Here is a 19,064-nt window from a genome sequence, read left to right on the forward strand (position 1 = left end):
ACGTATGTATTCAGTAGCGTACCTCTCAACAGAGTGGTCAGGACCATAAATATGTAAATTATATTTGCCTTTGCACTTTCATAATTCGAACATGTTTGCGATTGTTATAATTTTAACATTGATCGTATTGATGGGTGTCATAATGGACTCGCAATTGTTACTATTTGCGTTTTATTAATGAAACGGGTATTGTTAAATGTTTTTATACTTGAATGGGAAAATATATTGTGAATACAACAGTGGGATCAGTGAAACAAATTTTATGTTATTTATCTACTTACTCGTGGTTAATGTATGTTTTATGTACATAAAAGTATTTACAGTTTATTTTGTTTTATCCCACAGTTATATTTACTTTTGCTATTTTCTCCTCAGATGGATTAAGGATGACTCACGTTAGACCGGGCCGTGTCTGGGCCGGAGCTTCCGGCGCTTCGTTTTCTATGGAAAGCATCACGCAGCAGGCAGCAGGTGGCCATGTCATAGAAAAGTAAGCGCCAGAAGCTCCGGCCCGGACACGACTCGTTCTAACGTGAGTCATCCTTTATTATATAGTGGTTACTTTGTAAGGTTTTGAATAAAAATCAATATTATAAATCTTCATCTTTTAGTTTTATTTTGTATAAATAACGCCATATTACCGACACTATGATCACTTGTTTTTTGCTATTTACAATACATATTCTACAGCAGTCTTTAAATTTTATTACGAAATCTATACACAGGATAACGAATAGGTAGTACAATTACATAGATTTGGTATAGCACTTAGGATCTAATAATTACAATATTTACAGCGCACTAAATTAACATTTATTTACATAGTTTTGACTGGAAGCGGGGCATGGGCCCTAGACTAGGTAAGCTTGCACGGTGTTGCCCGTGTCCACCAGGGGAGGCGGGGGCGGCCATTGGCGGAGATCCCGCCGCCTGCCCGGGGCCATCCCGTGCTCCAAGGATGAATAGTCCGAGTCTATGGAGGAGTAGATGTGGTCTGAGATCGGCCTGCCATCAGGCCCGTACACTACTCCTTGCGTCTGTCTCACGACTGACGGTGATTGACGCACCTCACTGCTGTACTCCGGCGGCGCGCTCGCGCCCTGCCCGCCACCTATCACAGGCGATTTATCAGGATACGGCATCGTACGATTCCCACTATTAGGCACCGAAGAATCCAACGTATAAGTATTTATATTCTTCCTATAATTCTGGCTTTGCCGCTTATGATTCGGCTGGGACGAATCCGGCATCATATACCTGAGGCGCTCCCAGAACCTTTTTTGTCCCCAGCGGAGACGCGATCCCGTTTTGAGATAAGGCCGTAAATCGGGGTCGCATATTGCGTCTGCCACCACAGTACACTCCTCTATTAGCACCAACTTATAAATGCACCCTTTAAGGGCATCGTGCAACCCTTGACGGAATTCGTAGCGAGACCATTCCGTTTGCATGAAGTTTCTTGTGAGGACAATTATTATTCGCTTGGAAGCTTCCGCCGCCTCGACGACCGGCGGCGCACATTGCATGTATTGCGCCCCGTGGTGCGGGATATCTCGATAATGAAGACAGAGGTGGTAAGATGGATTTCCGTTCTCTAACTCGGCCGCTAATGACTGCACGACGAACTCTTCATCCTTCGGACTGTAGCATACGTACGCGTCATACAGCTTCTCGCTTTCTTCAAAAGCTCCCGCGAATGAGAACACTCTTATGCCACAGTTCGTGTATAGCCACACTCTGAGCGAGTCTCTAAAAAGGAATAGTATGACGAGCGCCAATAAAATTAACATAAAACCGGTGAGCGTTGAGACCATCATGGGAACATAGTTCGACACGAGCATGTTGCCGATGACTGAATTATCGGCGTAATAATCGCTGCAAGCGGTGCCGTTTAAATTGAGCTCTTTTTTCTGCGGCGGTTTCGCGTCTCCATTCCAACACCATACGTCGGTTATGTCAATGATTTTTTGCGCGTTTTCAGCCAGGTATGCGGTTAATTCCTGCAAATAGCGGCATTTGCACGACCACAGGTTGTTTCCGAGCGACAATGCTTTCAAATTAGGGTTATTATTGAAAGTCCACACGCTAAAATCGACCAGTCTGTTGCCGTCAAGGCGTAGGGTTTCCAAAGATTTTAATGTCAGGAAAGTCACGTTCACGATGTGACTGATTAGATTATTTTGCAAAAATAGTTCTTTCAAATTGCTCAACTGGTGGAATTCGTATCCTTTCAATTCTTTTAGTTTGTTATTTCCCAAATGCAAAATTTGTAAAGCATTCAATCCAGCAAAGGTTCTATTCTGAATGTTATCGACGTTGCTATTGTTTACATAAAGTGACCTCATCTTCTGTCTTCCAATGAAAACATGGTTTTGTAGTTCCTTTATATTGTTACCGTCGAGAAACACTTCTGTCGCGTCCATGGGTATTTTATGCGGTACCTCCATTGAAGATTGTCCGGAACAGTCGACGACATTTGTATTCCACAATGGGTCGTGGTAACAAGTGCAATTTTGAGGGCAGGTCATTTCACAGTCGCACGCATCGTAATCACAGCAATGACAGATCGCAAAACAATGAGTCTCATACGCACATAGAAAGTCCGACGACTTGAGATTCGTTAAGGGCACATGGGTTCCGCTCCGAGTGTTTGTCATTTTACACAACACGTTTTCTAAGTCCATTAACCGCGGGTACTGCCTCGTGGCAGTCGTATAGTTTACAATTTGTAACCACTCCATTGTACAATCACACTTAATAGGGTTTCCGCCTATGTAAAACTCGGGCAAGGTTTTATTAATTGGTACTGGCGCTAATCGCAAACTGTTCTGATCTAAATGCACTATTTCATTAGCGTACATGTCCACTCGCGTTAAGTTTTTCTTTTCGTAAAACGTATTCACATGTATATTATTCAAATAGTTATTATTTATAAACAACAGTTCAACACTATTCGGTATGGCCATTGGCGATATTTCCGATATACGATTATGGCTAGCGTCTAAAGTCTTTATACGGATTTCATCTTGTAACTTGTAGTAGTTGCCTAAATGTTCGATATAATTACCGTGAATGTCCAACCACTTTAAATTACTAGGCACAAACGCGTAATCGAACCACACTAGATGATTCTCCGACAGGTTGAGCCACAGGAGGCTCGCCAGCGTGGAGAAGACACCGTTAATGTCCGACAAGAAGTTTCCGTCGAGTCGTATGGCTTCCAATTGGGAATTGCGGCTGAATGTCCCACGCTCGATCGACTGGATCTTGTTTTTTGCTATGTTAAGCACTTGTAGGCTCGGCAAGTCCCAGAACATTCCGACGCTTAAGTTTCCAATTTGATTGTCAATCAACCGAAGCCCGGTAAGCTGATTCAGGTTTTTGAACGAACCATTTCTAAAATTTGTTATTTGATTTTCACCGAGATCCAGCGTTTTCAGAAATGATAGCTCCCAAAGCGCTTCAGGCACATCTAAAAGTTGATTAGAACTTAAATCCAACTCTTTCAAGTCCGAGCAATTCTTAAAAGCTTTACGGTTGATGTTTACTAGCAAATTATTGTTGAGAGTTAACTTGCTCAGTACAAACAAACCGTTAAATAAGTTCTCATCAATAGTATGCAGACGGTTCTCAGCTAAATTCAATGTATGCAGATTATAAAGCGGCAAAAACGCATTGTCTTCAATGTATCCAATGGAATTGTTCTTCAAGTTCAATATTTGCAGGAAGAATAGATCTTTAAACGTCTTTCCGTCGATTCTTGTCAGTGCGTTATTCGATAAGTTTAATACAATAAGTCGTATCAGTCCCAAGAATGTTCCGTCGTCGATATGGTTACTGGTAAGCTGGTTGCTTGATAAGTCTAAAACAATCAACTGTTCTAAACGATGAAATATGCCTCGAGCCAGCTCAAATAACGAATTGTCGTTGAGATACACTTCACGCAACTCTCTGGCGTTAGCGAAGAGCCCCTCCGGCAGTGTGTGAAGGCGGTTATGTGATATGTTTAGCACTCTCATAGACACAAGACCGTTGAATGCTTCGCTTGATATGTCACTGATATTATTATGTTGCAGATATAAAGACTGTAAGCTCCTCAGTTTCAATAATTCCGATTCTTCAGGCAGAGACTTTATCTCATTGTGGCTAAGATCTAGATAGTGCAGGCTAGAGCCACATCCCTGGCCTAATCCCAGCTGCCCAATTGTCTTTATTCTATTATGCGTCAAATTCAATGAGTTCAAATTTTCTAAGGAACAAAACACGCCGGATGGAATGAATTTGATGTTATTTTGAGCAAGATCCAACGAATGCAGTTCCGATAATCCATTAAAAGTGTTCAAAGATAACTCTAAATTCTTGGTAGGACTCCACTCGAAGTTTTTCGAACGAAGCTTCAGCCTTTTAAGTTTTCTCAAGTCTTGAAACGTGCCTTCGGGAAGTTGGAGAAGTTTGCAGTTGTTTATTGACAACTCCGTTAGATCTTGAACAGGGCTGAAGTAGTGGCCCCGTAGAGAGCTTTCGAAGAGCAGAAGATGGTTGCACTCGATGGAAAGATGTCTAGTATCCGAGGATACGGTGGCGATGCCGGCACCATCGCTGTCTAGAGTCCGGACCCTGCACAGGACACTGTTGTCCACGGCACCGGACACTTTGATGCATTTGTCCGAGCCGTAGGGCAGCGCGGCCCGCCCGACTTGCAGCAGCGCGCAAATTACCACCACGGCGTACATTATGAAGCTATATCACAGACTCCTCATTTCACTACAGAACGTCTCATAAACACTCTCCTCGGGTCGATATCACCATTTCCGAAACAAAGTCCGTAGTACACTTGACTGAAGAAAAACTCGCTAACATATCACTGCACTGTGGTCCTTATTGTCCGTTGTGCTCACAAATATGGTTTGAATGTGAGTTTCACTGAAGAATTGGGTTTATCGTTTGAGATCAGGTTTGTTGAATATTTAGTGCGTATTTTATAAAGGCCGGCGTGGAGAGTGTGCACGACCTCTTCGCGGCGCGGCTGCGGAGCGACTGACAAGCGGAGAGCTTGACTTGTGGAAGTGGCAGTGGGGACGCGCAACTTTACCCCCCGCCGCCTGCCCCCCGGTAAGCTCACAGCTACGTTCAACTTGGACCCGTGCTGCCATCTAACGACGAGTAGCGGTATCGCGGCAAGTAGCGAAACAACGATGCATTAATAAAATAATGATTAAATTCGTGGACGATGCAAGTGAACTAGTTATGTAAGTTATACTATGGGTTAAAAGGTTTTTTAGTAAGTAAGGATTTGTAAGTTGAAATGAATTCTGTATAACACTTTTATAACAAGAAAAGAATTGGGTAGCGTAATAAATTCATATTAAATCACATTTAAAATCGGGTCTATCGCGAATTTATTTATTAATAATATTAATATGTGTTCAAATTCAAAACGCGAAAGTTTTAAATGTTATATAGCGTAATTAATTTACTTTTAAAATATTTTAAAATTATTAATGTATTTACTATGAATTTACTTTTAAAGGAACGTTACTTTTCACTTAGGTAATAGCCTAATGGCCGTAAATTAATTATCACAGAGTGCTTAATACAAAAGTTTTTATAGCCCCTTTTTGCTTCTCATTTTACGATTATTCCAAGTTAGGTACGTGATAAGTTTTGTCTTTTAATTACAAAATACAATGTAAACAATAAACCCTTACACTTATTTACATTATTTCACCCAGAATTTTATTTTTATTTATTTATCCAGACACAAGAAGTCTATTGAAAATACATAATGATGATAAAGATAAATTGTGGCATGCACCGTCTTTACCATAAGGGCGCACATGGCCCGTGCCCAGGGCCCCCACCTCAGAGGGCCCCGAAGGACAGACAGTAACAGTATATTTCATTACCCATAATAAATAGAAGATCATAGTAGAAAAATAGGTCGCACAGAACCGTGACGAATGGTGCAAAATGAACGAAGCCTACGCCCGAAGGTTTTAGTTTACTTAATTCATTTTCTTTACTTTTCAAAAGGGCCCCAAATTCTTGAGTGCCCAAGGGCCCCAGCATAGTTTAAGAGGGCCTTGGTGGTGTGACATTGTAGAGCTCAAAATACGAGTACGTGTACCGTTTCAAGATAAAAAAATCATCCTAATCATCTTTTCATGCAAATCACCTAAACGTTGACCTATATTCTAATGTCCCACGTGACATAGCCAAATTAAGCCCTACTAGGACCGAGTCAGGCATAATTTATGGTACAGACGCCATCAGATATATCGGAGCGGGCAAGGTGCTCATAAATATCTGAACACGCCTCTATTGTCAAGGCGTTAGTGCATGTTCAGATATTTTGAACACCTTGGGCGCTCTGATATATCTGATGGCGACTGTACCACAAACATTTTTGTAATGTAAAATTCAGCCAAGGTTCACCGCGACGCCTCTAAAACTGAAGACTTGGCTTTACCAGAGTAGACCTATTTTGAGTAATCTAACTAAATTTAAGTCACACGAACCCTTCGCCAAAAAGACGCTACCATATAATCGAAATGACGAACCAAATTAAAACGATATGCTTAAATTATATGAAACTGCGCATGAACATTTACGTAACAAATACTACTACTACTACGTATACTACGTACTTACGTACGTATACTAGTCTGGTACTACTTTTCGTTGCTCACGCAGCGTACTACGTAGGCGAACGACAAAGAATTTATTCACCCCGCGCCGCATCGCTTCGCTTCGCGTTTGCGTGTTGTTCGCCTACGTAGAACGCTGCCTTTGATACCTATACAAGTGTCCTCTGTGTCCTACGTGGGCCATCTCGTTGCGAACGCGAACGCCGTGGGCCCGCCGCGCCGTGTCGCGCGTCGCGCCGCTTCGCTTCGCGTTCGCGAATTGTTCGCTTACGTAAGGCAGCGTTAAGGTGACTGTCCATTTTCAACCGCAGCTGCGTTACTGCTCCGACACTACTGCAGCGGCCTGAACGCGTCGGTGTTATTGTCAATTTCCATAGTAAAATGAATGACGATATCGACTGCACGTAATATGGTGATTTTAACGTTTTCCCGACCGCAGCTGCACTACTGCTCCGACACGTCGGTGTTATTGTCAATTTCCATAGTAAAATGAATGACAAGACCGACTGCACGTAGCATGGCCATTTTTGCGTATTTGGTGTATTATTGCAACTGCGGCTACAGACCGCACGTCAAATCTGTCACCTGCACTGAATTGTCTTTGATCACAGATATTAGTAGTTTTAAGCAAAGAGGATATAACCACTACGTTCTAAGGAGTTATTACACCCACGGATAAACAACCCCGATGGTTCCGTCGCCATATATCGCAGATATATCGGGGCAGCCAAGGAGCTCACAAATATCTGAACACGCCTTTATTGTCAAGGCGCTAGAGTGCATGTTCAGATATATTTAGCACCTCGGTCGCTCCGACATATCTGATGGCGACTGTAGTACTACTGTAAACTTTTTTGCTAATCTATATTGAGCCATACGAGTATCACAGAGCCAGTTAGGAAACTAGAATGATAGGTCCGAAAAAGAGAGTGTCAAATTCGGAAGTTAACTATAGTCTGGCAAACCCTTCGAGCAACACCGGCTTCCGACACGTCGGAAGGGAGGAGCCCAAGCGATATCTTACCGTACAAATCGTTCTGCCATTTTTTGCGGGGGAAAACGTGCACACAGTCGCACTTCTCACTCACTACTTGCAAAATCCAATCTCTAATTAGGATTGTTCATTTTTTTTTAATGTTCTATTTCGAAAACCATTTCGAGATATTAGGTTTTTAAACAGTTTCCGACATTTGCTGCGATATAATAATCGAGGATTGAAGATATTTCAACAAATATACTGATGACCTTAGTTTGACCTTCTCGCGAGGCTGAATATAATAATGTCATCGTATAGTAAAAGTTATCGAACCATAGTAAATAAATCCGTCACTCACGTAATTGTCAAAGATGTCATTGTCATCAATTGACATAATATAAAAATTCAGTTAAACCGCTAGTTTCTTACGATTTGATTTATAATTTTTAATACCTAAACAGTAGATTTTGATTGCTTAATATATCAAAAACCATGTTTCCACTTGTGGGAACGATTTACAAAAATTATAGTCCGCGAAGACCTACGTGAAAGACAGTGTTGTCATGAAAATGTGGAATGGAATACTTCAAGTGTTACACACAATATTGCTGTGAGGATCACGTCGATGTAAGTATAAAATTAATATTATTTTACTACGAATATTTAAAAGTCCATTTTGGTGGTCGGGTCACTATTACCTATTTATTTTCTGTGATGATGTGGCCAGAATATCTAAAGACAAACCGTTTAACACAGCTTGTCCGCTACTAGCTCCGTTTTACTGATTTGAAGTTAAATTCAACAAACAGACATACATATATGTATCTTATAACCATCTTGCAAGCAATAAATCATATACATACAAAAATACATAGTTATATTCAAAATACAACATGAAACTGAAAAGATAATTTCTAATTTCCAGGTACCTACAAGTTGCAGTTCAAGGCTCAAGCTGCTGATATCACGGTCATGGCGGACAAAACTAAAGTTAATAAAGAGTTGTGAAAAATAAAACATGTCTTATTTTTTACTTTTTTATTAATTTACGAAAAACCTGTTTCCCAAAAAAGTGTATACATTATATGTTCAACATGTTCTGCACGTAAGGTTGACATTGAGGGCTTTGTTTAGTAGCATTCAGTTGAAGTTGATTTAGGTTCTACTCTTGTTGATCCAGAAAATAATTGTATAGTTTATTATTAAATCTATGCCCACGCCCAGGCACTATTCTTGCTATAACTTTACATTCTCCGCCTTCTCTAGAAATTTGTACATTATATACATCCAATAAAACTAAGGTATATAACTTAAGGCAGATTTGTGGAATCAGCTTTCACAAATTTAGCGTATTTTGAGATTATTGATTTAGGGATTCAAATAATACGACGATATTATTTATAGATTCATTAAATAAACTGTTCTTTTATTTTTTCGTAGTTTTGCGAGGATAGCTATAAGCTCGACAGGGCACGAGCGATAGAGAGGCAAATAGAATACCGAATATCCGGCAAAGTGGCCAAATACCGAATAGTTGCCGAATATTCCTGGCAACTGTAATTGTATTGTAATATATCATATTATATAATGTCGTTTATGGTGACAATTTCTCATTTTGTCATTGCAAAGCCATTCCTGAGCTAAATAAAAGAAGCAATCATTTATTTTTATTACAAGGGGCAAAGATGTTATTTAATACCTCATGGTAACATATTGATATCCAAACATACGAAACGATACAAAATTGAACCACGAGAGAAGCGAATGGTTTAAAATTTAGAATATTGACAGTTGCGGAGGTCTCAAGGCATGAGGGTTAAACAAACTGTGTTACAGTGCAACACGTAATTCTTCACACCAACACGAGGAAACCATTTATTATTCAAATTAATTTATTAAAAGTTCTTTCTATCGGCCAAGGCGAGGGAAATATCTTTCTTCATAAAGGATTTCTTGTCTCGCCCGTCAAGTTTTATATGGATGGTGCGGTCATATCATAGAGTGCCGTCGCCCATTCACACCTGCAACTGGACAATATGAAGTGTAAATTATAAATTATTTTATTCATCATACTTCACTGTTTGGTACCTAAGGAAAGTAAAATTGGCTTAATATGGTACTTAGAAAGATAAATCTGTAATATTTTGCTAACACCGAACGACTGCCTGCCCACCATTGGATTATTTTATTCTTACGTGTCGCATCGTCATCTCCAGAACCCACGAATCACTTTGCAGAAATCAATAAAAGGCCTGCTAAAAGAGCCTACCTGGCATGGTTTTGAGGGGACGTTTATTACAGACTTCTAAATCCAGCCGCACTTTTCTGACGGGCGAGTACCTATACGTGATGCAGGTGGATCAAGTGCGCACTCCCCCCGTATATATCACGAACTCCATGAGTCCCGTTTCCGTCGGATTGCTGTGTGCGGTGGTCACGCATTTAGGCAAGAGGATGGGGAAGAAAATTTCACATTGTGAACTTACCTTAATGTTAAGAATAATTTTTCCTCTGCATTAATTTTATTTGAGTAATTTGATTGTATTTCGTCAATTATTAAGTCTCATTCAATGTTGAATTATCTGAATAAAGGATCACCATTAAATATCCGATTTTTTATTAATATTGCGTAGCTGCCTTCGTCGGACTCTGACTATTGTAGAAAGGTAAACTGGTCTTCTTTTTCATGTAGCATGTAGCATTATCGTCACTCGCTTCTTCACGCAAAAATACAAAAGTAAATTAGTATTTTATTTGTACGTCTGACATTATATGACTTGACATTGACAAGCCATCAACGAACGCTGTCGCGACTGCACGCCGCAACAGCCGCAGTCGTGCTGCTACAGTAATGCGGCACCGCGTAACGTCGCAACTGCAGTGCAGCGGCAGTTACAAACGGACAGTCACCTTTAGTGTTCGAACTTAAATTATCAAACATCCATCGGTAAATATTTGGAGATAGTACTGTGATTTTTCTTATACTCTGGTTTTACTTTTTAGCGTCATTTTATTTAAATGTTTTCTCGAACACGGATTCACTTTGCCTATGTTTTATTCAGCAATAAAATAAAATATTCTTTATGTTGATTTCAATATTCTGGATATGGACATTATTGCGATAAAAAAAGGTTATTACTTATAAGTCTTTCAGGCCAATTCGAACGTACACTGATATTTAACTGATGTCATTCAGATATCGGTGCATTTCCTTTGTATTTACGTATACATGTATTGGCGCGGGCGAGACGCACGATGTCTAAATAAACATGATTCAAATATAATCCTGATGTCAGTGAACGTTCAAATGGGCCTGTATGTAACCTGTTTCACAAAAATTTAAACATGATTGATAAGTACTAGTTACCTGTTACAAATAAGCAGCAAACATGACGAAATAAAATAAATACCTACCTATAGGCACACACTATATGATTACTATATGCTATAGGTAATTTTGGATAATAGGTAATGATAGTCACTTTAGAGTCCCCGGCAACTCCGGTTCTCCATACAAACGTAGTTACGGTCTCATTTTAAAACGACTAGCTAGATTGCTCTAAAACTTTGTACTTAATAAGGTATATCTAGATCTGTAATTAGTTTATGTAGATTCAGATACAATAGTAAAAAAATACAGCGAATTTAAGTTCATACAAAACTTGTTTTTGCTCTATTTCGTTTGTTTTATATACAAGAGCTATATAAACTAATTACAGACCTAGATATACCTCATCTTAATGTATGTGCAAAGTTTCATTACAATCCAACACGTAGTTTTAAAATGAAAACAAAACTCCGAAATGGGAAGGTGAAATTCGGCCGAGCTTGCCTTGGACTCTTTAGCTAATTTCCTTGAAATATATTCAAATATGACTATTAACTAGGTATGTACTTTAGTCTTAAAAACGAAGAAGTAGCCAATTTGAAATACTTATCGTCCAAGAAGTCCATTTTAAAACATCAATGTTCTCAAGTTATGACATCAATTCAAATATCACATGGAAACTTCATCGAAACAAAGCACTTCAACTCATAACTCCTCAGAGAACTTACGCAGTACGGTACAGACGGAAACTGGAAAAATGGAAAAGTCTTGTCGACGCCAACATTTATTTACAACTGAACGCCGTATCGCTGCTTTACATAAAGTGAATATTACATAACGTGAGTGCCTTGAGTGTTCTAGAGATCGTTAAAGAATTTTTGGCACTTTACTGAAACTTTTTAATAAATAGAAGGTATATGTAATTCTGTGTTAAAGAGGCTTTTTATGTATCCTGTTTGTATTACATGTTATGATGCTAATTATAAAACATTTTAGATTAAGGAATCAACTTTTTTTAACACTCGTTACGTTCTCCTGGGTAACTCTTATAGTCCTGGTTTTATTTATATTAATAAGACTAACAAAATAGTACATTTTACAACTAGTGTGAAAAGACATTTCACACGTGTTGTAAACGACGTTTTTTAATACAATTGCGAAAAAATAATAAATTAATATATCATTAGTAGAATCATACCACCAAACCAAACCAAAACCAAAAGTACCTATACAGCTAAGATCCGCGAGCTGCCGCAGCCCGCGATACCTTCATACTCGTGCGCGCCCCGTCGCGGCCGCGGCCGCCGCGGGCCCGGCGCGGGTTGGTCAACGACACCTCCTCATAACTCATGAGGCCCTGGTACCTGCTCCGCGCTAAATTCAATTTTAACTGCGTTTCGAAAGTATAGTTTGGAACTAAAAAGTAAAAAGCACTATTTCGAGAAATTGAGCTTCTCGCACGCTACGCAGCCACAAAAAGTACCACTTTTTGAGCAACTGTATTAAAAAATGCATTTTATGGTAGTTATCATAATAGATCATCTACCAGATTTACAAATATTACAGTGGCTGGTATTTCCTTTTAAGTTATTTACAAATTCCATATCTAAATTACAATTGTGTGTGTGTGGCTAGGCTAGGCTAGGCTACATATAATAGTAAGTCTTCCATCTGATCGTAGTGTACTGAAAGAAATGTATGCATATCAGTACAAAATGTGTTTTTTTTAAATACTATTTATATACTTACACAAAAATTGGGACTTAGAACTAAGTATGTGTTGTACACCGGCTAACTATATCTACTGTTATACAGAAGATAGCTGCCGTATTTACCTTTAATCATATTGAAGCTGTCCGAAATGCTTTAAGGGGCTACCTGAGGTTTTCACCGATTTTTGACAAGTTTTGAATCGTATCTCCTACTTTTGCACTACATATAGAATTATAAGACAAGCGGCTATCGGTTCTTCAATCTTTTATCTCCATTTTTGTCTACCGGATTGTGAAAAAAATGAATACTTATTTATTTATGATTGTTTTAAACATTGTCTAAAAAAACACTTTTTTCGTATCTCGATTGCTGTGAAAGATCTTACTTATACGAAATCTACATATTTGGGTTCGTCTTAGACGTCTCTAAAAATTTGTCTAAGGTTTTAATTTTAAACTAATTAACACAAAAGTTATGGCCAGAAAACCAGTTTTTTTGCCTAAAATTGTTCAACTTTGATGCCAAATATTTCGAAAACAATGAACTTTGAAGTAAATATGGGATACTATATTGCTAAAATCCGTTGCTGTTAATATGATAAGGAACAAAAAACATTAGAAAACTAAGGGATTCAAATCGATGGTCATTGGGGCATGGAATCCCCTTAAGTCTATTAATTAAATTATTTTAAACCGGGTCACTCACGTATTATTAAGTCGAATAGCTCGACATGTTTCGGTCCAATTTACGACCCGGTCCGGTTTAAAATAATTTAATATGTTTGAGTCTCACGGGAGTTTTATAAGTCTATTATAAATAAATAAATAAATAAATAAATAAATATTATAGGACATTCTTACACAGATTGACTAAGTCCCACGGTAAGCCCAAGGAGGCTTGTGTTATGGGTACTCAGACAACGATACATATAATATGCATATAAATACTTAAATACATACAAAACACCCATGACTCAGGAACAAGTATCTGTGCTCATCACACAAGTAAATGCCCTTACCGGGATTCGAACCCAGGACCATCGGCTTCACAGGCAGGGTCACTACCCACTAGGCCAGACCGGTCGTCTATTAATGTCTATAATAAAGGAAAATATATTTATTGTTAAGCTTTAAGAAAATAAAACAATACTATACAGATTTTATTAAGCGTAAGGTATTATTAAGGCCGAAACACAACGTTATACAGAATTAGGCTATTCTTATAACTTTTACATCAACGTTATATAACGTTTAACTATGTAATGAGTCAAATGAGTACTTTTATCACGCTTGTGTGTTACTTGAGTAGGTATTATTTCTAGGTAGGTTTTATTTCTTTATTATACTTGTTGTAATTTCTTCGCTGGTCTCAGGTGTTGTTTAGGTGGTGAAATAAGAGTGGACTGTAGTTTTAAATGCTGGTTTACTTTCTAAACTACAAAGAAGTACAAAAAGTGGCAAAGTGAATTGTCGTTAGGAATCGAGAGAATGAATGGTGAGTTTTTGAAAGCCCTAACTGTCAAAGTTTTAAATACAAAATTGCCATAGTTAAATATTGAACATATAGATTTGAATGATAATTGTATTTATACATATATATCAATGAATATTTTATTTAAAAAATATACAATTTGGATGACGTTAATTGTGAGATTATTTTATTACATGAAATTAGAATAATTTTTAATTGCAAACATTAAATAAAGCTAAAGAAAAAGGATCAAAAATGAATCCATTTTTGAACGTTTCTGAACACTTGTTATGTTTTGAATTACTCAATGAGTTCAGCTAATTATTTTTTACAGTTTTTCTAACAAATTTTGCTATTATTGTCCCATGAGTCCCATGACTGCATGACAGGACAGAATAACAACCAAAAGTAGTTGATTCGTTCGTATTCCAAAAACTACTTCTGGCCTTATAATAAAGGTTAAACTTCGAAAGCGTACTAGCAGTATGTTTATATAGAGAAAATTCAATATGTTTCCACTACGAGAAATCTATTTTGTGACTAGCCACGGCTTCCAAAAAAGACTAGGCAAGAACGCTATTTCAATTGGGCTCTAGATAAAAAGTAAAAAAAAAAACTGTTGGATCTCTATTACGGATTTTCTTCGTATAGATGCTGCGTCTATTTGCAAGTTGGGTCAAATTAAACCAATGACTATTTGATGAAACATACTGTAATACCCATATAACTACTTATATACCTACCTACCTACCTGTGGTCTGACAATAAATGATTTCATTTCATTTATATATTTACAAAGTTTGCTAACATCATAAGCCTCCCTTTTGGCTTCGAAGTCACTAACCGAGTAATAGAAAATCTAATAAGCCTTTCCAATGAGTAACAATACAGTTATAACACTTTATAGAAATACACACGGACACAACACACAGATTACACATTTCAAACTAGAAAGAGAAACCAGAGAGTTTCATTTTTACAGATTTCAAAACGAAATAACCTTAAAATTTACTTTTTCTCTCTACCCAGCTAGACATCAATGACCTGACAAGGAGGCTAGCCATGTAGTACCTACCCCCATAATAGTATTAAAACCTATTTCTAGTCACATAAAATAAGTTATCTGGTCTAAGCGCTTTCATAATATAATTATTAATAAAACAAATTGCAACACTTTGGTGGTTACAGCCACAAACACAAGAAGGCACAAATTGTCACCCCTTGCAAGAAAGTCACAAAATGCTCTACCTAATTGTACATAAGTCATTTTGTTCTACTTGAGATGTGACTTTTAAAAAGTCATAACTGCTTCGTTTATCCTACGACATCCAACGTTTAGGAAATGTTTATTCAAAACAGCCGCAGCCGCGGTTGCCCTAACTCCGCCGCAATAATATAATTGAAAGATTAGTACTAAGCCTCTGAATGAGAGGCTCAAACTGCACTTGAATGTTGAAACTTCGTTAACACTAGCTTCAAGCTAGCATAGCAAGAGTTATGACCCTTAGCTGTAAGTAACAGAATACTTGTAGTTGTTTAAGTGAAACGAATCGAAACTGAAGTCACCGTTGAATTCAATTTAGGAACAGACTAAATCAGAGACAGTTTATAATTTTGCATATTATTCAGTTCATCATCAGCATATCAGCCGAATGACGGCCAAAGCACGACATGAGGGGAGACCTTCTCCCAAGGATCCCCACAATGACCGGTTATTTGATGCAACCTTAAAAAAACGATGTATACGTAACGTCAGCGATGTGTGTGCTATATAGTTAGTAGCTACTTAAATAAAATAACATATTTATTGATAATGTTAATCTTAAATCTTAATCAATCAACGGATATATATATATTATTATCAAAAGATATTTAGACTTGCAAGTCTTACATCCAAAAATTTTACTATAACGCAATAACAGGAAAATTCAAACTAACAGGTAGGTACTTACATAACATACATATTATCGTTAAGTTTAATTTATGGTCGAGAATGTACATAGATAGGTACGTTTTCCATAACGAAAACAAGTAGAAACAATCTTTGCGCGCTAAAGCAATTTCTTGTAATGTGTGATAACCAGGCAACGTAAACTGCGAGCGAAATCCATTGAAATGACGTACTTTGACTTGACAACAACCCTAGTACTTCAATGGATTTCGCTCGCAGTTTACGATGCCTGGTGATAACTTAAATACCTAGTTTACAACAAAATAACAGCGACAAGTTTGATATATCAACACTTTATATAATTGTTTCTATCATTCCAAATTATTGTGTAGTCGTGTACTAATACTCTAATCCCACAGTTACATTCCCACGGGGGTTACAGCAATAATGTCCAATACATTAACAAAAGGGTGCAACCACATTATTTTAACACAAATAATAAACGAATCCAAAGATAACAATAGAAATCATAATGTCACTAGTAACTACTGGTTAAATTCTATTCATTGAAAATTTCATTAATCCGACAAAACAGACAGTCAAAAACATTTCCTCATTACTTTAGAATCATTTGTCAAAGTTTTAACACCTTCATTGTCTGTAAAGATTATCTCTACGCACTTGCAGACCACACACAAAGCTTCATTAAGCAATCATTACCAGGTATGCTTATCGTTACAACCCTACCTCTTTTGTTTAACCAAAATATTACCTATGACTCATTCGTGAGAACCCTTTAATCTGTGGTTTAGGGTTCGCAGTATCATAAAATTTCTGGATATTTTATCTTTTAACAAAAATGGGTTATAGACGGCGCTTATAACAGGAACTCAACCTTACCACAGATAGACTTTATTTCGGTGCAGTAAGTCTTAAAAATGGTCAATTATGTGTGAAGGCGTTGGTACTATGGTTGCGTCTCATGATACCTGCCTATTTTAGTGTCCTTTTGTTACTCTTTATGGTCGTACACAATCATACGCAAGGCTTTATTTTGCGGCAAGACGCAAAGGACACAAAAGAAGCTAAAGATTTATCTGTGAAATGGGTGCCCAAAAACCTTGCTGAGGTTTAGGTAGTTAACCATTAGGTACCTACTCATATCAAACTCATAACACATTTTTTCAGGTACATTTTTATATTTTCTCAAAAACGGTTCTATAGCGATTTCTATAAAATTTATAATATAGGGGCTCCGTCCACATTATACATAGGAATTTACGTTTTATTGGAGACATAAAGATGTCAAATTTTGGTGGTTAATAATGATTACAGCAATGATATTGTATTCAGAGAACGACAAAAGGCTAATTTATAGCTAACGCCCAATATCTATCAGTCCACTACCAATTAGTACGAGGTGATTAGTGAGTGATAATTACCGTGCTTTCATCTAGTTCACATGAAAATAAAACAATAATCACTCCTATTTCCAAGGAAACCTGCTGTGCTCTTAAAATACACATGCCCACAAAGAGGTGGTCCTGTCCTACAATAAAAAGGCTTATATTCTAACAGAAATGTGTGTAGTTACGTCCTTTTAGCTATAGCGTTGTGGGAGTGCGTAATGTGTTGACATCATTATGCGCCGCAATAAGAACGACAATGCAGATAAGAGTCGTGTTCGCTAGGGGTTGAGTTCTTCACGATAGGGCGGTATGGAAACTGCTTTTTGTTAAAAATAAAGTACTGTTTTTTTTATACATATGTACGTTTATACGCTATCATTCGAAATGAAATGCGTATATAAATTCAACGGACAAGCAGTATTCAGACAAAGATGTAACTAATTCGGCGTTATGTGAATTAATATTTGCTAAGGTATTTCTAAATGCTACTTCCAATTTAAAGAAAGAAATCGTCTATATGAAACCTGCTTACATAAGTAAAGAAATCATCAAACATCAAATCAAAGTGTTTGCTTTAATTAAGCGTAGTTTAATTGGCATAGCATTGGTATGTAAATCCTCGTACAATGAGACCTGTGCCCACTGCCCATCAATGAGACAAAATTTACACAGTGCTTTTTCGACACTTAGCCATTTTATGCGAGGCAATAAGTTGGATCATAGATACTGAACAACTTTGACTATGGCAGAAACTCCAAAATCGTAATAAAATTAGCGATTCTGTTCATTTCGACCTCTCAGATATCCATGGCTTTCTATGAGATAGGCAACTGTTTCGCTGTTGATTTTTTATGTTGTTCAGTACCTATCTAATGACCTCGCAAAATATGGCCGAGGGTTGAAAAACACCCTGTGTAGGCTATAAATGATGATGATGATTTGATAGCACTTATATAATTATATTTACAAAAATACTAGGGAAGTTTTTTCGGAACACAGTCCGTCTCCATAGCAGTATTCAATAAGGATCGAGACGCGTTCCCGTTCCCCGGCATCCTTCGGGTGTTTCCGGTTCCGCTCGGGACAATATACCGACTGCTTAGAATACAACCTTACATACTGCTTACACGTACAGTCAGCATCAAAAGTAGCGTATGAAACAACGGACCAAATGTATCTGCCACAATCAAATAGGTATATACTTTTCCAAATTGAGTGTTAAAGCTTTATGCGCCTAGTCTTGGAAACATTTTAAATGAAATGTTTTTGGTGGGATATACTTTTCTAAATAGAAATATTATACTAGCCAGGCAGGCCACTTCGCTTTCTCGGCCAGAAGGTACTATTAGTTATTCTGTGCCAGAAGCCAGCGCGAGTCTCGAATTACTCTCGATTGCGATTAGGGTTTGCAATATCCGTCCGATTTTCTTGTTCGGATAATTCGAATAATAAAATTCATATTATCCGAATATTCGAATATTGCGGATAATTTCAGATAATTATAAAGGAAACAAAATATTGATTCCAAGTAATATAATTTGTATATATAAAATAAGATCGGAGTTGATTGCGGCGATGCTAGTGCCATAATGCGAAGTTAGCATCTTGCTTTCAATATTTTTTGCGTAAA

At 37.7% G+C, this 19,064-nt stretch overlaps 1 protein-coding gene across 1 annotated transcript; it reads right to left on the reverse strand.

The window, feature by feature from the left end:
• Nucleotides 1-590: 590 nt before the first annotated feature.
• LOC134745034 (toll-like receptor 7) lies at nt 591-5,091 on the reverse strand. The gene has a single exon (XM_063679006.1). It carries the CDS (start codon nt 4,731-4,733, stop codon nt 852-854), a length of 3,882 nt encoding a protein of 1,293 aa, XP_063535076.1. The 5' UTR covers nt 4,734-5,091; the 3' UTR covers nt 591-851.
• Nucleotides 5,092-19,064: the final 13,973 nt, after the last annotated feature.

This window comes from Cydia strobilella, chromosome 10 (genome assembly GCF_947568885.1).
Source record: "Cydia strobilella chromosome 10, ilCydStro3.1, whole genome shotgun sequence".
In the NCBI taxonomy this organism is placed as follows: domain Eukaryota; kingdom Metazoa; phylum Arthropoda; class Insecta; order Lepidoptera; family Tortricidae; genus Cydia; species Cydia strobilella.